General features: G+C 31.8%; 4 protein-coding genes across 7 annotated transcripts; 1 reads left to right on the top strand and 3 right to left on the bottom strand.

Moving 5' to 3' along the window:
* Positions 1-4,074: 4,074 nt before the first annotated feature.
* LOC124918410 lies at positions 4,075-6,157 on the bottom strand. Its single transcript, XM_047458573.1, has 2 exons — positions 6,002-6,157; positions 4,075-4,726 (listed from the first exon to the last, which is right to left on the bottom strand). The coding sequence occupies exons 1-2, from the start codon at positions 6,099-6,101 to the stop codon at positions 4,344-4,346; spliced, it is 483 nt and encodes a 160-aa protein (XP_047314529.1). The 5' UTR covers positions 6,102-6,157; the 3' UTR covers positions 4,075-4,343.
* A 1,415-nt stretch (positions 6,158-7,572) lies between these two features.
* On the bottom strand, positions 7,573-10,773 carry LOC124920418 (aarF domain-containing protein kinase 1). The gene is made up of 12 exons (XM_047460908.1): positions 10,371-10,773; positions 10,138-10,266; positions 9,865-10,059; positions 9,706-9,753; positions 9,504-9,632; positions 9,296-9,420; positions 9,127-9,237; positions 8,933-9,041; positions 8,748-8,866; positions 8,501-8,654; positions 8,018-8,162; positions 7,573-7,937 (listed from the first exon to the last, which is right to left on the bottom strand). Exons 1-12 carry the CDS (start codon positions 10,482-10,484, stop codon positions 7,861-7,863), a joined length of 1,455 nt encoding a protein of 484 aa, XP_047316864.1. The 5' UTR covers positions 10,485-10,773; the 3' UTR covers positions 7,573-7,860.
* Positions 10,774-11,565: 792 nt separating this feature from the next.
* LOC124920417 (elongator complex protein 3) lies at positions 11,566-15,983 on the bottom strand. Its single transcript, XM_047460907.1, has 9 exons — positions 15,434-15,983; positions 15,288-15,357; positions 15,032-15,204; positions 14,447-14,621; positions 13,733-13,899; positions 13,141-13,360; positions 12,935-13,039; positions 12,066-12,218; positions 11,566-11,978 (listed from the first exon to the last, which is right to left on the bottom strand). Exons 1-9 carry the CDS (start codon positions 15,901-15,903, stop codon positions 11,817-11,819), a joined length of 1,695 nt encoding a protein of 564 aa, XP_047316863.1. The 5' UTR covers positions 15,904-15,983; the 3' UTR covers positions 11,566-11,816.
* A 2,581-nt stretch (positions 15,984-18,564) lies between these two features.
* On the top strand, positions 18,565-21,145 carry LOC124918380 (B3 domain-containing protein Os02g0598200-like). 4 transcript variants are annotated; one of them, XM_047458570.1, is made up of 9 exons: positions 18,565-18,701; positions 18,942-19,635; positions 19,773-19,838; positions 19,976-20,041; positions 20,182-20,241; positions 20,383-20,439; positions 20,517-20,591; positions 20,670-20,719; positions 20,794-21,145. In XM_047458570.1, the coding sequence occupies exons 1-9, from the start codon at positions 18,576-18,578 to the stop codon at positions 21,037-21,039; spliced, it is 1,440 nt and encodes a 479-aa protein (XP_047314526.1). In that variant the 5' UTR covers positions 18,565-18,575; the 3' UTR covers positions 21,040-21,145. The 4 variants fall into 4 exon arrangements, with proteins under 4 accessions (XP_047314526.1, XP_047314522.1, XP_047314515.1 ...); XM_047458566.1 differs by having other exon boundaries at positions 20,119-20,241; XM_047458559.1 differs by having other exon boundaries at positions 19,710-19,838.
* The last annotated feature ends 1,294 nt before the right edge of the window (positions 21,146-22,439 follow it).

Raw genomic sequence — 22,439 nt, 5'->3', positions numbered from 1 at the left:
ATGTCATTGATTAATGATGGCTTTTCAATCCTTAATTAAACAAAATAAACAATGATTATTTTCTGTCAGATAACTTGTTCATTTCTTAAGATGCCCTATCAACGGTCATATTTTATAATTAATATATGTGTTTTATTACAAATTATACTCTTGGACCCATTTGGAGATTTTTTTTTTTAAGATCCATCAATTATTGTTGTTTGATTTAGAATATAATAAATAATTGTTTGTTTAGTATGCAATAATGCAATATAAGTTAAAAACATATTTTATCCTTAAAATAATTATTGAAAATGATATTTTCTGTTATCTGATATTTAAAAAAATTATTGTTACTAAAAAGTCATAATCTAATTTTCTTAATATTGCATTTTAAATTAATATATAAAAGTTAATTATGTTATATTATTTGTTAGGATATATATTTATTTTAATTACTTTAAATATTATTATGATTGAATAGCAAAATAGTAATAATTAATAATAACAATATTTATTTTTATCTAATATTAATTATAAATATCATTTTATTAATAATAAAATTATAAATTTGAATAAAATTATATTATATATATTAAATAAATTTAAAATTTAAAATTTATTTCATTTTATTTATTATCTGGTAAATTATGAATATAATAATATTAATAAAGGGTTAATTGAAAATATAAATTAAGAAGTATATTTAAAAAAATATTATAAATAAAAACTTATTTAAGAAACAAAAATCACATTATAATTTAAAAAGTTAAATGTTGAATAGTCCATGAAGGTTTGGATATTAGACTACTTGATCCCTGAACCAAAATAATAGAACTCGTTAGTCCCTGCCGTCTAAAACGGTTAGTCAAAAACCTTTTGACTATTAAATAATGATCATTTTGCCCTTACTTTTTTTTAAATTAAAAACAAATTAAAACCTAACCTAAATCCAATCTAACCTAAATCCACAGTTAAAGAGATCTCCCGTCGAAGCCAGTCGAACCCCTTCTCCCAAATCGGGATTTGAAGACGAATCCACACTACAAGCGATTGACGACGACCTGGGCGACCTCGACTGGGCGATTGAGGCAAGCGAACGAGCGACTGAGGTGAGCGACGGAATCCATAGTGGTGCAGGCGGCGAGCAAATGAACACATGGACGAAATCGAACAAATAACGACGTGTTTTACCCCCAAGTCAGTAAAGTTCTTAGAGTTTACCCAGACGTTTACGATTGACTTGCAATGGAAAGAACGAAAGACGGTGGTATATAATGTCGATGGAGATAAAGTTAATTTACTGGATTTGCACAATTGGGCTTATCAGCGATTATTAGTAAGTTCTTCAACACTTATTCGGTTTATGTAAGTGGGTTGAAAATAATGACTGTGACCTACTAGATATATTATTCATTGCTGAGAGGGAAGAATTTCTGAAAATATTGGTAGAGGAAAAAGTGTTAGTTCTTTTATGTTACATTTCATGTGTTGACATTGAGGTCAATGAACAAACTGATGGTGATGTTGTTCAGGATGATGCAAATGTGGGGTTGGATGAGGCTGTTGGGCAGGTGGATGTTGAACTGGATGAGGATATTGGGCTGAAAGATGGTGTTGGGCTAGAAGATGTTGTTAGGCTGCAGGGTGGTGTTAGGATAGAAGAGGCTATTAGTGAGAAAACTGATAGTGAGGATGATGATGATTGTGAGGAAACTAATAGTGGTGATGTTGGGCTGGAAGAAGGGGCTGTCACTGATAGTGAGGATGATGATTACATCTTCGGGGAGGAAGATGTAGAAGAAGATCTAGATGAGGAGGATGACAAGTGGTCTGATATCAGTAGTGTGATTGAGTCATCAATGCAGGAGAAAGATCCGATTGAATTGCCAAAGAAGAGAAAAATGACTGATATGAATGGAGTTCCTTTTCATGTCAATGGTGATGAGGAAATTGAATTTGAAGTTAGACACATGTTTGATGGGCAAGAAGAATTTAAGGCTACTTTGAGGTATGTTGTCAACTTAGAAGGAGGTATGTTGCCAGCCCTTCTCTTACATGAACACATGGACGAATGAGAATGAGGTACATGCCAATGATTACATGAGCAAGTTAACTCCCCTAAGTTGCCTCCTTCTCATTTCTACAACCTCGTAGTGTTGCTCTCTTCCAGGAAGGTGCATCTTCTACACAATGAGGTACATGCTGTGATTTTTTTCTGAATTGTTGGGGGACTCTCTCCTTTCATTGGATAGAGCCTTCTGATACATTGTCTCCCACTTAACCATTAGTTTATGCCTTATCATGTCAAGGATATCAATGATGGGCCGGTCCCTGATCTTCAAAATTCAGTTGTTAAAAACCTCGCAGACATTATTGGTAAGCTCCATTGATTTAGCATGATGACCAAATGTATATCTGCACGAAAGGTAGACAAGCAAGTCAAGATCCATTCACACCAAATTGACAGCCTAAATTAACAGTTTACCTAGACCATTTGGTAGGTGGCGTCCTCAATAGCCATTCATCTGGTCCCATCATAACCCCTCCCACCTTTTTCTTCTCAATCCTCAGCAATTTGATATTAGTCATTGCCTTGTTGAAGTCTGTTCTTGTTGTCGCACGTGCTGTTGTCCAAAACAGATTTTTAAGATGCTTTCCAAGAAATAAAGTTGCCAAATTAGCTGATATATGCCTGCAACATCTCTTGTGGTTAGCTTGGGGAAAAACTTTCTCAACCATATTACCGAGGCCCTAACATATCAGAAAGATGAATTAAACATTATTGACAGGTCTAAATAAAATATGTTAGAGCCTTAAGTCCTTACCTTTTGACCGTCTGACATAATTATCAATGGTTTGCACCTCTGGTCCAAAGCAATGGTTTCGTGGAGTAACTCTAAGAACCAACCCCAATTGATCCAATTTTCAACATCCACAATAGCCCAAGCAAGAGGAAACATGTTGTTGTTCCCATCAAGTGCAACTGCAGCTAGCAAAGTCCCTCCAAACACCACCTTCTAGCCCAACAACATCTTCTAGCCCAACACCATCTTTCAGCCCAATATCCTCATCCAGTCCAACATCCACTTGCCCAACAGCCTCATCCAGCCCCACATTTGCATCATCCTGAACAGCATCACCATCAGTTTGTTCATTGGCCTCAATGTCAACAAATGAAATGTAACATAGAGGAACTAACACTTCTTCCTCTACCAATATTTTCAGAAATTCTTCCCTTTCAGCATTGAATAGTATATCTAGTAGGTCACAGTCACTATATATTTTCAACCCACTTACATAAACCGAATAAGTGTTGAAGAACTTACTAATAATCGCTGATAAGCCCGGTTGTGCAAATCCAGTAAGCTAACTTAATCTCCATCGACATCATATACCACCGTTTTCCGTTCTTTCCACTGCAACTCAATCGTAAACGTCTGGGTAAACTCTAAGAATTTAACTGCTTGGGGATAAAACACATCGTTATTTGTTCGATTTCGTCCATGTGTTCATTCGCTCGCCGCCTGCACCACTGTGGATTTCGTCGCTCACCTTAGTCGCTCGTTCGTTTGCCTTAGTTGCCCAGTCGAGGTCGCCCAGGTCGTCGTCAATCGCTTGCACTGTGAATTCGTCTTCAAATTCCGATTTGGGAGAAGAGGTTCGACTGGCTTCGACAGGAGATCTCTTCGACTGTAAATTTATGTTATATTAGATTTAGGTTAGGTTTTAATTTAATTTAATTTGTTTTTAATTTAAAAAAAGGTAAGGACAAAATAGTCATTAGACTAACAGTTTTGGACAGCAGGTACTAACGGGTTCTATTATTTTGGTTCAGAGACCAAGTAATCTAATATCCAAACTTTCAGGAAATATTTAGCATTTAACTCTAATTTAAATCATAAATCATGATATAAAAAATAATAAACCCATTAGAAACACTTTATGGATCTAAATTTCAATATTAATGTTAGCTTTTGAAAACTAAGTTATATATCTTAATGTAATTTATTCTGTATTCACATTAAAATTAGATAATTGAAAGAAAAAAGTATTTTTACAAAAGAAATTAAAAAAGTTCAATTAGAATCCACGTCGAAATGAGATGCTTACAATTATGTATATCCTCGTTTACATCAGAGTTTAGATGAAGATCGAGAAACAAAAATTGTTTACGAATAGGAAAAAAACAATTTTTCAGTTTCACGTTTTCCAATGAGGTCGGAATTGCTGAAACCAAGAAAAACCATGGCATTTTCAAATTCATAAAACAAACAGTCATCACTTAAACAAAGGCAAAGTGATGAGGGTACATACTTTCTTTATGATTTCGAAATGAGGAAGTAAATCAATCAACACAAATCTTACTTCTTTTCGGGTTGTGGACATGAATCAAACGCTAATGTATCATCTGGACTCGAACAGCTGCTGCCAGACGAACAGCTACTCTCGACCATCATTAAATCCTCAACGACCACCACGCTCCGAGATTGTTGACAACTCTTATTGTATCTGGCAAACATGTAAGCAATAGATGTCTTCTTGTTGTTCTCATTTGAGATGCCAGAGTTCGAATTAGTCAAACATGATGTACTTATATCAGATGTTACTATTTCCATTGATGTAATGGAACTCGATAACATGTTTGCAGGTATGGAACTGTCATCATTAGTTTCGTCTGTCACATGATCAGATGTTGAAGCTAGATCCCGTTTAGAGCCTTGCCTGAGTTTCAGAATTGTTGCTTCTGATATATGCGAGAAGAAAACACGTTATATAATGAACAAGATGGATGGAAACAATTCGAATTCATGCGCATATTGCAAATGAAATGATGTGTCTATCCTAAAGACAGTTATTCGCATATTGATGGAAGTGATGACAACTATAGCAATTCAAGACAAAGAAAATTTGGTTGTAAATTCAATTGAGCCTTGTTTTGGATAAATTCAAATAAACCAGCATCCCATCATTGATTACTTCTTCTATCAAAACATTAAAGCATTGAAATAGTGAAGATATTTGATCATTTGACACAAATAATACACATTTTCTTAAACAAACCCTTGGTTATTCATGTATGGTGATGAATATGATTCATCAAATCTAGAACATTAAATGAAATAAATATCTACAACTTGTGGTGAAAACATGGAATGAAATAGATTTGGTGATGGCTTCTATAGAAGGCATACTTATTAAAGGTTTCCAATTCAGTCTAATAGATACCTTGTAATAATCTAAACAAGTCTTATGCTATGAATTATGATTTCTACCCAAACCTACATCAAAAGCTACCCACTGTCTTTCAAAAATAAAGTACTTTTGAAGCAAGTTTTAAAATAAAGACTTGCAGCGGATATTCATTCATTGATGAACATCTATTCCAGTAATTTATCCAATTTGAAAGAAAAGACTGAGTCAATACACGAATTATCTAACCATGAAGAATTGCACTCTTACGGTCAGTCAAAGAACATGTTAAACATCATAGAATTGATTACTTATTGAGAATAAGATGATAAATCAATCAATCTGAAATAGAAGATGAGTCAATAGGCGAATTATCTAACCACAAAGAATTGCAACCCCTAAAGTCAGCTAAAGAACATGTTAAGCGTCATAGATGATTCCTTATTGAGAATTTAGATGATAAATCAATCCATCTGAAATAGAAGATGAGTCAATACACGAATTATCTAACCACGAAGAATTGGACATCTATGGTCAGTTAAAGAACATGTTAAGCATCATACACAATTCCTTATTGAGAATTTAGATGATAAATCAATCGATCTGAAATAGAAGATGAGTCAATAGGCGAATTATCTAAACACGATGAATTGAATCCTAAAGTCAGTTAAACACACATTTTAAGCATCATAGATGACAAAACAGAACGAGCTAACAAAACATCGTTTCTGAATCTATATGTCTACAAGATCATGAAGAAATATATGAATCTAGTCGAACAACTTGTGTTGAGAGCGCGGAAGAGAAAACAAAAGGTAGATCTGTTTACCGTAGACGGAGAGAGAATCGTCTTTGACTGACTTTGATGGTGCTCTTTCCAGCTCCAAACACTCCAGTGTGAACGAAGATGGTCTCACCCTTCCCAGCATCTTCTTCTTCTTCCTCTCTCTCTCCTTCGAGACATGAAAATGGAGATGGATTGCGCGGGAAGCTAAGTAGAAAAAGGAGCCAAATCTTAAAATATTTTTAAGATGGACTTAGTAAAGTTTGGGCCTCTAATGGGCCTCAGACTCCTCACTAGTTTATTATTTGTATTTTTTTATTTTAATCACTTTCTTTGAAAAATAAATATATATACTTTTAATCCTCTACATTATTATTTTTTATTTATTGGACCCATTTTATTTACTAATTAAAAAATTAGCAATTGGAATAATCGGTCTATGAATTCTGATCTGAAATGCTCTATTTTTTTGATTGATTGGAAGAAATATCTATTCATAATTATTCATAATGTCACGAGACTCATAAACACGAATATATAACATTATTAATATAAATTAGCATATACAGTTATACACCATGCAAGAGTAACGTGTAATAATATAAAACTGAGAAAAAAAATTATATTGCAAACGTGATGCAAATGTGATAGTATTTTTAATTTCCTTTCATATATATATATATAAATTAACACAACTCTTAATCCGTCAATTCGAACATTTTAAAATTTTAGTATCATTATATATATATTAGTTAGTTAAAAAATTAAACTTATATTATTAAAATGTTCCACGTTCATCAAATTTGATGTTGAATTCAAAATATAAAATTTTATTAGCCTAATTGTTAAAGGTTATACTTTTTTTTTTTTTTTGTTAAATTGCGAGTTCAAAACATATATTATCCATATAGTATTTTTAACTGTTTTAAGTTCATGGGCGGATCAACTCACAGTCCGACCCACGTATTCATTTACTCTCATATATATATTAAAATTAACCACAACTCTTGACCCGTCAATTCGGACATTTTAAAAATTAAGCATCATTATATATATAATATATATAAATTTATTTATATTTTTATGTTTAAAGTTAGCCTGACCCGTCCAAGTGAGGTGAGTTAGGAAGTACTTAACCCTCGCCTGAGTCTCCTAAAATCAAAAATAAAAAAATTTATACCAGAGTTGACCCAATTTTTGTAGGACAAAAATATTTAATTTAACCAATTAAAATATATTATTTTTGTTAATTTAAATACAAAATTATTTAATTTCATCCTAATATACAAGTTAAATAAAAAATAAAATTTGTCCCAAACTTTTACCTGTTATCATTAACTACATTTTCAACTTGATACGATGTATTTTAAGTGTGAATAGTAATAATATTTGGAACAACATATTTATTTATATAAAAAAGATGAATTATTTTTTTTTATAATAATATGAATTTTTAATATTTTTTTTAGAGTTGGATTCCATTTCTATTTTGAGTACGACTAATTCCAAATTTTTTTAATAATATGATTTTGATTTATCTTACTGAGCTACCATTATTAGACCAATTTTAAGAACAGTTTCAAGATCTAAATGAAAAAATAACATACACAATGAGATGCTTGAAAAAAAAATACAAATAAATTTGTTAACATTTTCTGTAAATTTAACTGAAATAGATAACAAGTAACATGTTTCCTTTGCTAACCCAACCAAAAACTTCATATGAAAACAACAAAGAAGAAAAACTCTTAGGAACAGTCAATTCCCATTTTGTGGGCAGTTAACAATGTCGGAAGAACGACACTTTTTCAGCCACAAAAAAGCTCGATTGTGTGTGTGTTGTGTGTGTCTTTTAACGCATCATTTCCCTCTAACAACAAGGCTGGGATCATTTTGGCGCATTTCTACTGAAACCCAACCAATCTCCCAATGGTTCTTTTAATCAAACCTCGTCTAATCGTTCTAGACTTTAAATCCTTCCCTGAAACAACAATACCACCCATGATCAAACACAAAAAAAAACGTTGTTTAAATACTGTCTTTACTCTTTAGAATCTTTACCATTTAGTCTACCGGCAAGATATAGAGCTTCTTCTGCAATCGGCCTCCATTGTTCTGCACACGAATAGTTCAATCCCATACCAACACTAAGTCCTCTCAACAAATGTACTGTCCGAAGAACTGAGAACAATTCCTCCGGAAAAGCCTGCACCCATTCCAATAATAATAAATTAAATTAATGTTGCATAAAAATTAATGTTTCTTATGCATTGATAGTGTTCTAAATCCGAAGAATATTGATCATGTGAGAAGAAAAAAGAAATTATGCTTTCAAGTTGTGTTCAACCTTTTGTTTGAAATCGTAGTTTCGATAGTTTTTGTTGTCTTTCTATAGAAAAAAAAAACGAGTTTATTCTCTAGAGAATGCTAACATGAACATAGGGCTTTCTTAGTGGGGATTGAACCCTAAACTACAAATGACCTATTTGGAAACACTTTTTCTGTTGTCATATAAGTTAGACACAGATTCAGAAACATACGGACCTTAACTCCGATTTTTTTAATGGAAGATCCTTCGGCGAAGGGCTGCAACATCGTAACTCCAGGAGGTAGCTTGGTATCGAACATTGTTTGCGCCAATTTAAACAACTCCTTTTGTTCATCTTCACACATTGTTAATGTACCTATTCCAAGTTCCCTAAATAAAATGAAAACCAAACGTTTATGCTTAAGACAACAAACACTTAATTGACGAAAATTTGTTTCCCAGAATTGGCTTATTAGACTTAACCTGAAACTGTCTGAAGCCTTTATCTGATCATTATCAGCCAAAGCAAGAACAAGATTAGCATATCCAAGTCTTAAATTTTCTGGAAGGTCTTTCACTTGTCCATAATCTAGCAAAGCCACCTGAAAACAAAGCAAAAATTAGAAAAAAACTAGGTTTGAGTACGTTTTTTTGTTGAACTAACTTGCCTGGGAGCCTTTACAGATTAGAATATTTCCAGGATGAGGATCTGCATGGAAGAAACCACTCTTCAGAATCATTTGCCCATATACAAGTGTCAAACTTTCAAGAATGTTCCTGCATACATAATTACACACAATTAATTTTTTTAAATGATTTCACCAATCAGAAAGTGATCGAAAACCCAATAAAAAAAGTGTACTGTTTTGCTGCTGTCGCGAGTTTGCCTTTGGGATCTATTCCTCTTCTAGCCATCTCATCTCCAAGCTTCAATATTGGTATGCCATCGATATATTCCATTACTAAAACCCTCCTATCAAGAAAATGTCAATAGGTATATAAAAATTTAAGAAAAAGCTAGCCGATACTACCTTGTGACAAGGTCTGGCAATACTCGGGGCACGAAAACAGGAGTTCTCTTGTTGTTCCGATGCAGAAAAGCTTTTATTTTTTGCATAGCATCAGCTTCCCTATTGAAATCAAATTCATACCCAATCTTGAACAAGTGGGAATGAAAAGAACACATTATGATTCAGAAAAAAAAAACAGATTTAAGTATATAAAGTAAAAAAATAACACCTGTGTTTCCATTTCCTTTGTTACAGAAAAGAGATCAAATTTGATATCTGTCTTCTGCATATATAGCGCGAAAGCTTGCAGATTGCGTATGTCTGTCATCATGATATCCTGAATTCCGGGATGCTGCACCTGTATTATCATAGATGTCGATTCACTTAACAAATCAACAAAAATTTTCAAAAATTTCAGACAGATGTCTTACCTTAACAACTATATCTTGTTTATCACCTCTAAGTCTTGCTCGGTGCACCTACAAATTTGGCGATTTCTCATTCGAACTACAAATTTACTAAAGAAAACACAGATTCCTAAGGGTATGAATGATCAATATAGAACAAAAACTCGTGTTTTAATGGCAGACCTGTGCAATTGAGGCAGAACCAAGAGGGATATCATCAAACCTTTCAAACAATTCATCAACACTTCGACCTAACTCCTTTTCAATCATAACTCGAACGATTTCAGGAGCAGTTGCTGGAGCTTGATCACACAGCGTGACTAGCTTTCTAACCCATGCAGCCGGAGCTAAGTCAGGCTTTCCAACAATTTGCGCAATCTAAAACCCAATCACAATCACTACAATAAATTGAATCTCAAACCCCATAAAGGAATACAGACAGATGACTATTCATACCTTGAGAAAGAACCCACCAAGATCATAACACAAATCATATATCTTATCAGCAGCAAGTTCATGTTGCCTCTCCCACATTAACTCTTGCCTTTTCACATCCTTCACAAAACTCACTCGAAGCTGAAACGCCTAATTCCCCAATCACCCAGATGCAGAAATGCAAAACCCATAAATAAAAATACATATATCGATGAAACCGATGAACCAACATGCAAGAGAGAAAAGGAAGAGACCTTGTAACCGGTATAGATATTGGTAGCTCGAACCCAGAACTGAAAAGAACGATGCCATGGTCTGAGATGGGTTGAAAGCTTCTCTTGAAATTCCTGGAAATCGAGTGGAGACATAGTTGTTGATAAACTTGTAAATCACAAACACTTCATCATCTAAGTTTGGAAATTGGAGGCGCATTAAACTGAAATAGAGATTTTTGTCTTGATGAGCTGTGGTTGTTAGTCAGTCAGAAGGGCCCAATATTCATTTGAGTGAACCTCGTTAGCTGGGTGAGGAATTTCGGAAATACCCACAATAGAAATAGAAGAAAGGTATCTTCTTTATCGATTAAAATCGTTTCACCATTTGTAGTCTAGCATGTATCAACTTGTGCATCAATTTTGTAAGGGTATTCCTATCGGGTTCTCTCTTTTTCTCTTAAACCACAAGCCTGATAATCCGCAGTGTCCCCACTTATATGATGAAGTGTTTCTTGTTAGATCTTATCCAACTTGTAACTTGTTTATTAAATAAAATAAGTTCAATCAGGCATTTTTTAAACTTAAAAAAAGTTAGCCTCATTTTTATTTTATTTTTTTAGGATATTTGAAAACTAATTATTTTGTCAAAATGGGGAGTGCATTTATTATCTCGTCCCGCTCGGTTTAGAAGATTCTCGGTGGTGGGCAACACCATTTTAGATCATATTTTCTTTGTTACAATTTTAACAACTGATTTTTCGTGAATTAAAGGGTTTTTATATCGAATTTAAAAGAATTGATCGTCAGAACACTAAATTGGTTGAAATCCGATAATTAGTCACATTAATATTTTATTTATTCATAAAAAAATCCGAAATCCCAATTTGCGTGTACTATATAGCCCAAATTTGATAATTCGACATTTCTATGTATAATATATTGTAATATTTTATTTATTTATTTATAAAAATAATTAACTTTTTTTTAGAATCAGTTTTAACCTTTGAAAAAACAATAACAAATAAACCTTGAAAATGGCATAGCTATAATAAATTTTGAATTTGTAAAAAATACTAGAAAAGACCAATTTGATAAAAATTACTCCAATAATATTATATTTTGCAAAAATTATGATAAATGAAATTGTATCATCTTTCTAAACAAATAATTTTATATAAAAATAACACAACCCACAATCATTTTATCCATTTTAACTAACTTTTACAACAAAGTAAAAATAAGTTCATTAAATATAAAAAAAAAAAACATGACAACTATATAAATATGAAGAGTCATTAGGTCTTTGAAAATGAGCTCACACAAATATTACCTCAAATTGAGATTTGATAATTAAACATAACATTCAGCTTGTGATCCATAAAATAATTAATCAACTTATACATTCTAAAATCTAACTATTTTTAACCAAACCATATATTAAGAAGAAGCCTCTAGCAATTTATCAAAAACAGGAAACAAAACTCTTTAGAATACAAGAGATTTGACCATGTAAGGGCCTTCAAGTTCATATCCCAACTTCCTATAGTAATGTCGAGTTCCTACGCCTGAAATGACGCCAATCTTCGTTGACCGATGTTCCATTCGAGCAATTCTCTCAGCTTCTTCCATTAGGAGGGTACCGTAGCCCTGCAAGAACAAACAAATCCATTTGTCTTTCCTTTCCTTCTTTGTTTGGATCTCTCTTTTGAGGAAATTTAATGATATTAATCATACCTGATGTTGCAATTTATCAGAATCACGGCCGTGAACTGGGACTGCTGTCCCATATACATGGAGCTCACGAACAATTGAACACTTTCCCATTAGTTCTGGACAGGTAACATTTTTGCCACATTTGCGCAATCTCAATAGCCCGACAAGAATATCCTGTCACACAAAAACATTATTGATTGAATTCAAACAAGCTAGTAGAAACAAGACAGCCCCAATGAATCGTCAGCTACAGATCTACTATATTCATTCTGTAGAGATGGTGAGGAAACTATTGTTCATCTTCTAATTGAATTTCCCTACACTCTTGCCATATGGAAGAATGCTCCAGGGGACATGCTGTCCTAAAGTTTGAATCTAGGTATGTATTGTCGCTAGGGTGGTTGGTCATTGCCTTCCATTTAGAGCTTGTTTGATGTGGGGTTATTTGATAAAAAAAATCTAGGTTTTGACAACAAAATCTTGCTTGATGAAAACGTGGGTTTTTTGGGTTAAATTGATAAAATATCTTTTGTATTTAAATTTAAATTTTATAAAGAATAGAGTAAGGTATTTTAATATTTTGGTTGATGAATTAAGTGATTTGACTGGGGATGTGATAAAGTTTTTCTTTTGAAATAACTAGAGAGAAAGTCGGGAGTCTTCATTAGAGTGAGAAGAAACGAAGAACGAATTTGGAAGGGAAATTGAGAATAATGTTGTTCATCCACCTTGATGGTGAGATGGCAATAGTTTGATGTTACCTATTTTCCCCTATTAATTTATTTTCTGTGTTATTTCACAAGAAGGAAATTGATGATCTGTTAAGGATGGAAAAAAATGAAACAAAATTTTCAAAACAAGTAGCCAACTGAGAGTTTCTATATATATACCTGGCGTGTATCTTCGTATGAAATGAAAGTTTCCCAGCCTTCATTTGCTGTGTAATCACGTCGAACAAGTTCAACTTCATCTGGCCTTATTTTGTTATGAATGTCCTGAAAAGACATAGATAATGCCTCATGTATTATAATAAACTCATCCAACTCTTTTTATGATGGAATCATTCTTTCAACAGTCATAATAAATTATCTTTTACCTGGATCCCAGCTTCCCTTGTCCTAACATCCCTGCATTTTAAGCCTAAGTCATCCATCCGAGCTAGAGCAAGTTCACGAAGATTCCCTTTCTCCACTCCTGAAGTAACGAGTGGCATAGGAATATCTCTCTGAACTCTATAAACACGTGTCCATGGTGGAACCATGGCTAGAAGCCTTGCCACAATGTCCACAAGTTGCTCAGGCGGATAATTTCTGTATCTGAAAAGCCAAAATCGAGAAGCAATTAACATTAGCATTTCACTCCACTTGTTATTTATGGTTCGTTTCTGCAACTCAAGATGAATTAGGCTGTTTCATGACACGGCTTATCACTTAATCCAAATGATTAAGTGCTTATTTGAATATTATCAGTTCCACGTTTTATCAAATCAACTTGCATATAAATTACTTAAAAAATTTAGATAATTTCATTTAGTATTCAACATTTAGCATTTCATTTTCAGTATCAAACGCAGTAGAACCAAATATTGACATGTGTATATATATATAGCTTCATGATTAAAGGAACGAAACAATATACATTCTAACTAAAGAAGGAAAACAATGAAGTGATGAACTGACACTATATACCTGCCAGTTTTCCATAGCTCATAGAGCCCAGTTCCACGAATCACAAGTGTAGGATAAATTTTAAGTCCGTCTGCTCTGAATGATGGACTTTCAAAGAATTCTTTAAAGCTCTCCAAGTCCCTTTCAATTCCAACATTTGGAAGATCAGGCATCATATGAGCAACAACCTGGAATCAAGCATGTAAAACTGTTAGCAAAACTGCAAGCATTCTATAGTTATTCCTTACACTCATAATAGTCATATAAATATTTCAAGAGGGAAAAGGGTCTAGCCCCATTTGGAAACACTTTTCATTTTTGTTTGTATATTTAGATCCAAATGCGGAAGAGTTTGGAAACTAAACTTATAAATAAACATATTCAAACATTTATTTGTCTTTATGTAGATCTAGATAGAGACCCAAATTCAAAAAGTGTTTCCAAATAGGGTCAATGTCTCCAATTATGTTTCACAAATGAGAATGAGATTTCTCTATAAACAAATATTTGAAGCCAATTTCATGGAACCAGTAAACTTTGAGGAACCATGTAAGAAATCAAAGTTCAAGCTTCCAAAACTAACTGGACAGGACTCAATTTGAAACAAAGTGGACTTAGGTTGACCAAAAAATTGTTTCCCTTTTCAGCAGTCTTTCATGAAAGAACTCTGTAAAATATACTATACCAATGATTCTAGCTAGGACCAACAAATTTAAAGGGTTATTCAGTTTAAACCTTGAAGCCAGCATCCTTCGCCAAACAGAAGCAATCAGCTACAGCAGCTACTGTATGACCTCTGTTGGTATCCCTAGCAACATCCTCATAAGTGCTTTGAACTCCAATTTCCAGTCTTGTGCAGCCATATGAAAGCATTTGTCTCAAATGTGGTCCAAGGCAATAGTCTGGTCTCCTGTTTTGTGATAAATAAAAAAAATATTACGTTGATCATGATGGAGAAAAAATCTTATGCCCAACGGAAAAAGAAAACAAAATCACTTTCAATTTAGTGATTATCCAATGAGATCACAATTGTTAAAAAAATCCGGTTTCTAAATAGGCTCGTTAAATCATCAAACTAACAACGTAGTTCTCCCAATTGTCTAGAATCAACTCATTAGAAAAGGGCAGCAAGCAAAACAAGACTTTATCTAAATATTTTGCAAAATCAGTAGAAAACCAATTTCAAAGCACAAAATGGCATAAACAAGCTACATTGATAAAAACACTTGAATTGAGAATCAACTCACTACAAAATTTCAGTCATTGTTTTCATAAAGAATACATTTAACAATATTTTAACGAAAAAATTAGCAAACTTACGTTTCAATAGTCATTCCAATACATTTTACAGCACTGTGCTCCGAGTAGGATACTGCTTCTTGAACATTAACAGATGTATGTCCCGATAATGCATCGTGAAGATTTCGAATAAAATAATCGCGATACTCTGATGGCAATGACATAAAAGTACCTCCCATCAAGATGAACTCAACCTAACAAGCAAATAACAATCATATTTATTTAACAATAGTTTTACAAAACATATGAACATCTATAGTGTTTAAACAAGGCCAACCTTATCTACACTATGACCTAATCGCTTCAGTTGATCTATCCTGCTTCTTGCTTGAACATAGGGATTATATCTACAATACATAAAGGACTGATTAATATACCTTTCGGCTGGTCTTCAAACTGAAATGTATATCTATAAATCCTTACCTTGCACGAATAGCGCGCATGCTGGTAGGTTCGTAACCTGTGTAAGACTGCGTACTGTATTCGAAATCCGAATCAGGTCCACCAGGACAATAGACGCAAATATTACCAGTAGTAGCGATATGAGGACAACGATGCGGCTTCGACATAACCGCTACCACGGCAATTCCTGAGGCAGTTCGTACAGGTTTTGCACGGAGCTTTGGGAGGAGAGATTCTCTTTCAGATTCAGGCAGAGCGGCTATCATCTCTACCAGTTTGGGAGCGCGAGACAGGCCGTATTTTCGGCAAGCTGCTGATTTGAGGGCGTTGAGATCGACGTTTTCGCCGGTGCGAGAGAGTTCAACCATATTGTTGACGATCTCAGCTATGGCTCGTACTCGAGCTTCTTCTTCGCTGAGACCGAGAGATACAACTCCTCCACGTCCTGGCTTAGGCATCCGCCTGGTCTCCGCCGTCGCTGTCGCCGCCATACGAAGGAATACGTTCTTTGCCCTTTTTCTGGAAGTGGAGGCGGTGAAATTCAGCGTCTTGAGCAGTTTTGAGATTTGAGAGAGAAATACAAAAGTGTTTGGTTTTAAGTTTCAACAATTGCTTTTTCTTATGAATAAATTAAAAAAAAAAAAATCAATTTTAATTATGGATGACAATAGGGCGGATTCAGGCGAATAATGCGATTACCATTCCCGCTTCATTTTATTTCGGGGATTTTTTTTACTACTTCGAAAATTCTGGCCGGCACCATTATACCATATTGAAAAATAAAAATGGAATAATATATTAAAAATAAATTATAATATTAAAAAAAATATACTTAAAACTCCTATCAAATATAATAATAAATAAATATATTAATGGTATTATATATTTAATTTTGTTTATTAATGTTAAGGGCATAAACAGGGTGAAATTGAGTAGGGATACAAATATTATCTCGGTGAGATTGAATAGGGACACAAATATTATCCCGGTCAACTACTAATCAAATTAGAGAAAAATGTCGATAACAGAACAATTCAGATTCAATACCGCGTGACGGACTAAAATTGGCACCCTAATTTTAATTAGGGGTGTTAATTTGGTTGGGTCGATGGGTTAAAGTAGGTGCATTACAAAAAAAATCCCAACTCGAACCCGACCCAAATTCGAACCAACCTGAACCCGAACCCAACTCAACCCAACCCTATTTTTTTCCAGATCCCGAACTTAAAAACGCCAATCCTAACCCAATATTTTTTTAATTGACTTGTGTGGAGATGACTGGTCGAATTATTTTTTACTGCCCTAACTTTAATGTTATAAAAAAATATCTCAAATAAAAATGAGTTTACTTAATTTAGTATTTCTATTTTATTTTATTATTAAAAAAAATATTTATGTCGTTACTATTAATTAAAAAATAACTGATACTACAAATCATTTTTGAAGAGAATAAAGTTCTCGTTGAATTAAAGTTTAGGGATATTAGTTTTCTAAACTTTTTTAAAACTAAAAGATAATAATAAAATAAGTAGTCATTTTTAACCTACTAAATTAAATTAATACTTGTTATAACTCTGAATTAAGTTGAAATGTGTATTGTATAATTAAGATTTGAATTGTAATTATGAAAAAATATTAAATAATAGATATTTGTTGGTATTTCTATATTTCTTTTTGTACTTAGAATATACATGAGTATTGAGCCTATTAAAATTAAAATTTAGTACATGGTTGTTGTGAAGCCTATGAGAATTGAGCTTATTTATTATAACAAACTTTTTATTTGTTAAAAATCAAAATCAATGACGATGGTTAAAAATATAAATAAAATTAATAGTTTAAACTAAAACTTTATAAAAAAAAAAAAAACATCTAAAATAATTTTATTAATTCCTAAATTTTATTGCATTTAGAGATGACAATGGATCAAGAGAGTATTTATCGTCCGACCTCATTTTATTTCGAGTTTCTATACTATTATCCCATTTTCATTTTATTTCGAAGGACACCGTCTATAGGGCAATTGGTAGGATATAACGAAAAATTATATTCATTCTTACTATATACCACCATTATTGAAAATTTCGATATATGAAAAAACACTTATACCGTATTGAACCTCGGTATGATACAAATAACATATCGATTATTAAATATTTGCGGTATTTCGAAATTTCGCACGATATCAAAAATAGTAAAGAGTAAAACGGTACAGAAATTATAAAAGTAAGATTAGCCACATAAATAAATAACTTTGAGTTTAAAAAAAATAATCACACATTAAATAGAGATATATTTTTTTTTAAATATGTGAATTTAATTTAAAAAATGAATATTAAAACTTATTTATTTATAATTTTAGTAGTCATTATCTATTTATAAGAATTATATATATTTATATTTATAAATATTATTTTGGTATTTCGATATATACTGATATACCTAAATTTGAAAAAATCGATATTTTATGATATAATATTTTTGATATACTAAAAATATCGATAAATTTTTCAATTGTAATCGTTTTTATTAAAGAAAATAAATATAAAATTATTTGAAGGAACTATATAATATATATGGTAATATATTACAATATATATATTATTATAAAAAATAATTTAAAAATTATTATAAAATATATTAGAATATTATATATTTAATTATATTTATTAATATTAATTAACGAAATTAAGAAATCACATATTGTTTACGAGAATTTAAATTTAAAAAGAGAGTAATTATAATTGTCATTATAATCAAACATGGTTCATAATTTGCATGCATTATTTAAATAACTTTATTTTGAAAAAACTAAATTATATGGTAAAAATATTAATAAAAAATAAAAATATTATTTTTCCAAAAATAGGTTTAAAAGATATTTATTTAAGTAATTGGTTGATAAAATTATTCATGATATTGGAAAAAATTTTGGTTATATAACACTCCATCTAGCAAGCCAAAGATTTTCTCCTTGTTCAAACAAGAAAAGCTCAAGGGTTACAAATAGTAAACTAGGGTTTTGAAAAGAAGAAGAAGAAGAAGAAAAGGTTAATGTCATCTCTGAATCATGTTATTTTCTTTGAATATTTTTACGTTTTAGAGCTGTTTGAAGAAAAGGGTCTTTCTCTCTGAATCATATTTACAGATGGGAAGAAGAACAATGAGTAGTAAACCATGTGAAGAATGCAATCAGAAATGTAAACTACATCAAGGAAACTCCCCAAATGTACCTGATATTATCTCCTTTTTCAAAGTGATGTTCGATACTGATTCCTCAAAAATTCTGGTAAGATTCTCTTACTTGTATTAGCTTAATCAGTTGTCTGATCTCATTCTGTCCATAGCTATTGAGTTAGAATTGGGTTTAACTTAATGGAAACAAATCATGAATTTGATAATGAATGTGAGTAGATAGAACCCTAGATGAGAAGAGATCATTATTGATTATTGTATAGAATCACAGGCTAAAATTGATTTGAAAACAAACAATTGACAATGATCTGTTGTTTTCTTCTCGTGTTTTCAGTTCCTGCCCCCTAAAGTTGCTAGAAAAGTCACGAACTTGGTTGATAAGGAAATTCAGCTTGAAGACGTCAACAAACAAATCTGTAAGGTGGTATTATCCATTGTTGATGGAAAATTGGCATTTCAAGAGGGATGGAATGATTTTTGGAAAAAACATAACCTGAAAATTGGCGATTTACTAGTTTTCAAGTTGAAACAGCCTTGTCGTTTCTTAATCAAAGTTTTCGATCAAAGTGGTTGTCCTAAACTTATCTTCTCAAAAAACGACTCTAATAAAAGGAAAAGACCTAACGATCCTCAAGCCCATACAAGTAGTGCTCCCTCGAAAAAGCGTAATTCAGCAATGGACGAAACCAATGTGAGTATCCCGGTTGATAAAAACACTGTTGCTGCTTCTGGAACTAAGTTATCAGATGACGTGATTTTTATGCTATATCGAGATGCTGCTGGACACAATGAAGATGTTGATCAAAGAATCTCCTTATTTGACTTATCGAGTTTCGAGCAACAGAAAAGTTCTACTGCAATTGAACAACAAGCTAAAAAAGATGCCACCACAGTTGTTGGGCCATGTAGTAAGCTATCTGTTGCTGTAAAGACTTCGAGACTTATTGACAATAATACTGATAAGGCAGCAATTCCCGCAAATGCGAATTATTCGAAAAAACTAGAGGAATGCAAAAAGACTCCTTCGAGTTAGTTTCTATCTTTTTTACTATTTCCTTAATTGAAATTTTTTCGTTATTCTCTTTTATGTTTATCTTCTTAGTTGACACTTTACGAGGCAATGCTTTGACTTCGAGACTTATTGGCGATAATACTAATAATGCAGCAATTCCCGCAAAGGCGAATTATTCAAAGAAGCTAGAGGAATCCAACAAGAAGCCTTCAAGTTCGAGTTAGTTTTTATCTTTTATATTATTTCCTTAATTGAAAGCTGTTCGGGATTCTTTTTTATGTTTATATACTTAGTTAACACTTTACAAGACAATGCTCTGACTTTGAGACTTATTGGCAATAATACTGATAAATCAGCATTTCCCGCAACTGCGAATAATTCAATAAAGCTAGAGGTATGCAACAAGACACCTTCGAGATCGAGTTAGTTTCTCTCCTCTTTTCTATAAGTTCCTTAATTGAAAGTTGGTTGGGATTCTCTTTTATGTTTATCTTCTTAGTTGACACTTTACGAGGCAATGCTCTGACTTCGAGACTTATTGGCAATAATAATGATAATGCAGCAATTCCCTCAAATAATTCGAAGAAGCTAGAGGAATGCAACAAGACGCCTTCAAGATCGAGTTAGTTTCTCCCCTCCTTTTTATAATCTCCTTAATTGAATTTTTTTCGAGATTTTCTTTTATGTTTATCTTCTTAGTTAACACTTGACAAGACAATGCTCTGACTTTGACACTTAATTGGTAATAATACTGATAAAACAGCAATTCCGAATAATTCAAAGAAGCTAGAGGAATGCAACAAGACGCCTTTGAAATCGAGTTAGTTTCTCTCCTCTTTTTTATAATTTCTTTAATTGAAATTTGTTCGTGATTCTCTTTTTTGTTTATCTTCTTAGCTGACACTTTACGAGGCAATGCTCAGACCCGCAAAGAAGATCCTGTTCAGGCAATTGACAATAATATTGTAACAGGTATGATCTAAGAGACTTTTTAGATAGTTTCATACTCTTTTTTTTGGTTATAATATTTGTTAATCTTAATAAATGCAGGGGAGGATAAAAATGAAGTTTTTAGGGTGCCAGTGAAAAGAGAACCCGAGGTTTCACTCTTGATCTTGAAATAGTTTTTTATCGTAAAAAAATCATACAATTTATGTTGTGGCTGCTGATGCAGAGTTCATCGAGGAGGCTGGAAGAACTTCCGATTCCTACCAAGGAGGAAGGGAAGCAGATTAAGCTGAGAGGATTCGATGGTAAACTATGGCCTGTGTTTTATACAAATACCAATACTATGGGAAATGGATGGAATGAATTTACGGAGGCAAATAACATCGGACCTAATGAATTTTGTGTTTTCAAATCCGATAGTAATCCCGATATCTATAGTTTGTGGCGCGGCGGTTTTACCATGTCGAAATGAATTATTAACTATTTTAACTGCATGGGATTTCTTTGGATTGTTTAAACTTTGTAATTTGTAAACTTATTTGCCTAAGACTATTTGGAGGTCACACTGTTTTTTGTTTTGGTTTTCAATCTCAAATTATTTTAAAAAATGTTATTTCAGTATGTATTTTAAGTAACAAGAGTTTTAGTTAAAGACTAAATAGTGTTAAAGTTAGGGTTATGTCTTTGTTGTGATTTATTTTGGCTTCTAAAATTAAAAGAAAAATGTTAAATTATTTGAAAGAAGTAAAATCTACTCCTTTCTTTTATATATTTAAGCATGTCTTAAAATGTTATTGTTCACAAAAATAAGATGTTCCTAGATTTTAGTTTTTAATTTTATAAGCAATACAAGGCTCATAGTGATATATTTTTCTTATTAACATGACATACATTATCAGTGGATATTAAAACTTGAATTTTTTTAAATGTATTAGGTAAAATATTTATATTTGATTATCAAATACATAATTAATGTGAGCTATCCTGATGAGTTATCATAAAATGTTGTATTAGAATTTAAAAACTACTATTATGATAAAGTTACTTTTCTTTTTTATTTCTTTTATGTTAAACTTATTTATTTTCTTAATAAATACTTTATCACTAAAGGAATATTTTAGTGAACATGTCACAATTTACTAAATTATTTTTTAATGTTTCACTTGTTTATACGGATCATTAAATAATACAAGGATTAGATAAGAATTGACAGCGTATTATAACCGGTTAACTATCCTTTACCGGATAAAAATTAGAATTAAATTTAGTGTAATTTTATAATTCTCTACTTATTTTAGGTCGTAATTTTAAAATTTATTTTTTATGTTTTTTTTTAAAAAACTTATTATTTTATTATTTAAAACACGATTAAAGTTTTTAATTAATAATTATTTTTTGAATTTAGGATTTTCAAATATCGAACCAATATCTTTTTATTTATTTTTAATTTAATAAGTTAAACATTTTTTTTAATATATATATATATATTTTTAATTTAAGAAATTAACATTTTAAACCGATATTTTGTTTTTGAATTTAAGAAATTAATTTCGAACCGATAATTATTTTTAGTCTATGAATTTAACATGTTGAACGATAATATTTTAATAAAAATCAAAACTTAAATTTTTTTTATTAACACTTTAATCATTCTAATTAAAACTAATGTTTTAATCAATTAGATAATATATATTAAAATTAATTTTATTATATATTTTTTCAAACATTATAATTATATAATTTTTAAAAACATAAAAATTGAATTATAATTTAATATCAATTCTCATAAAATTAAAATTATAATTTTATTGTCACTTATGTAAACAAACCTAAAACATTATAAAATATTGGGGGAGAAACAAAAGTTAATAT

This window comes from Impatiens glandulifera, chromosome 1 (genome assembly GCF_907164915.1).
Source record: "Impatiens glandulifera chromosome 1, dImpGla2.1, whole genome shotgun sequence".
NCBI classification, from domain to species: Eukaryota; Viridiplantae; Streptophyta; class Magnoliopsida; order Ericales; family Balsaminaceae; genus Impatiens; species Impatiens glandulifera.
The sequence above is the reverse complement of the archived record's forward strand: the minus strand, read 5'-3'. Positions and strand labels throughout refer to the sequence as shown.

Excerpts from the sequence above, each read along its gene's own strand:
- LOC124920418 (XM_047460908.1), bottom strand. The coding sequence starts at position 10,484 with ATGTCTCCACTCGATTTCCAGGAATTTCAAGAGAAGCTTTCAACCCAT. Across the intron at positions 9,238-9,295 it reads TTGCCAGACCTTGTCACAAG|GAGGGTTTTAGTAATGGAAT; the intron begins GTAGTATCGGCT and ends TTTTCTTGATAG. Across the intron at positions 8,655-8,747 it reads AAGGCTTCAGACAGTTTCAG|GGAACTTGGAATAGGTACAT; the intron begins GTTAAGTCTAAT and ends CATTTTATTTAG.
- LOC124918380 (XM_047458555.1), top strand. The coding sequence starts at position 18,576 with ATGAGTAGTAAACCATGTGAAGAATGCAATCAGAAATGTAAACTACAT. Across the intron at positions 18,702-18,941 it reads CTGATTCCTCAAAAATTCTG|TTCCTGCCCCCTAAAGTTGC; the intron begins GTAAGATTCTCT and ends TCGTGTTTTCAG. Across the intron at positions 19,839-19,975 it reads CAAGAAGCCTTCAAGTTCGA|CATTTCCCGCAACTGCGAAT; the intron begins GTTAGTTTTTAT and ends CTGATAAATCAG.
- LOC124920417 (XM_047460907.1), bottom strand. The coding sequence starts at position 15,903 with ATGGCGGCGACAGCGACGGCGGAGACCAGGCGGATGCCTAAGCCAGGA. Across the intron at positions 14,622-15,031 it reads ATTGGAATGACTATTGAAAC|GAGACCAGACTATTGCCTTG; the intron begins GTAAGTTTGCTA and ends ATCACAAAACAG. Across the intron at positions 11,979-12,065 it reads CTGATAAATTGCAACATCAG|GGCTACGGTACCCTCCTAAT; the intron begins GTATGATTAATA and ends TTGTTCTTGCAG.
- LOC124918410 (XM_047458573.1), bottom strand. The coding sequence starts at position 6,101 with ATGCTGGGAAGGGTGAGACCATCTTCGTTCACACTGGAGTGTTTGGAG. Across the intron at positions 4,727-6,001 it reads CGATTCTCTCTCCGTCTACG|AAGCAACAATTCTGAAACTC; the intron begins GTAAACAGATCT and ends CGCATATATCAG.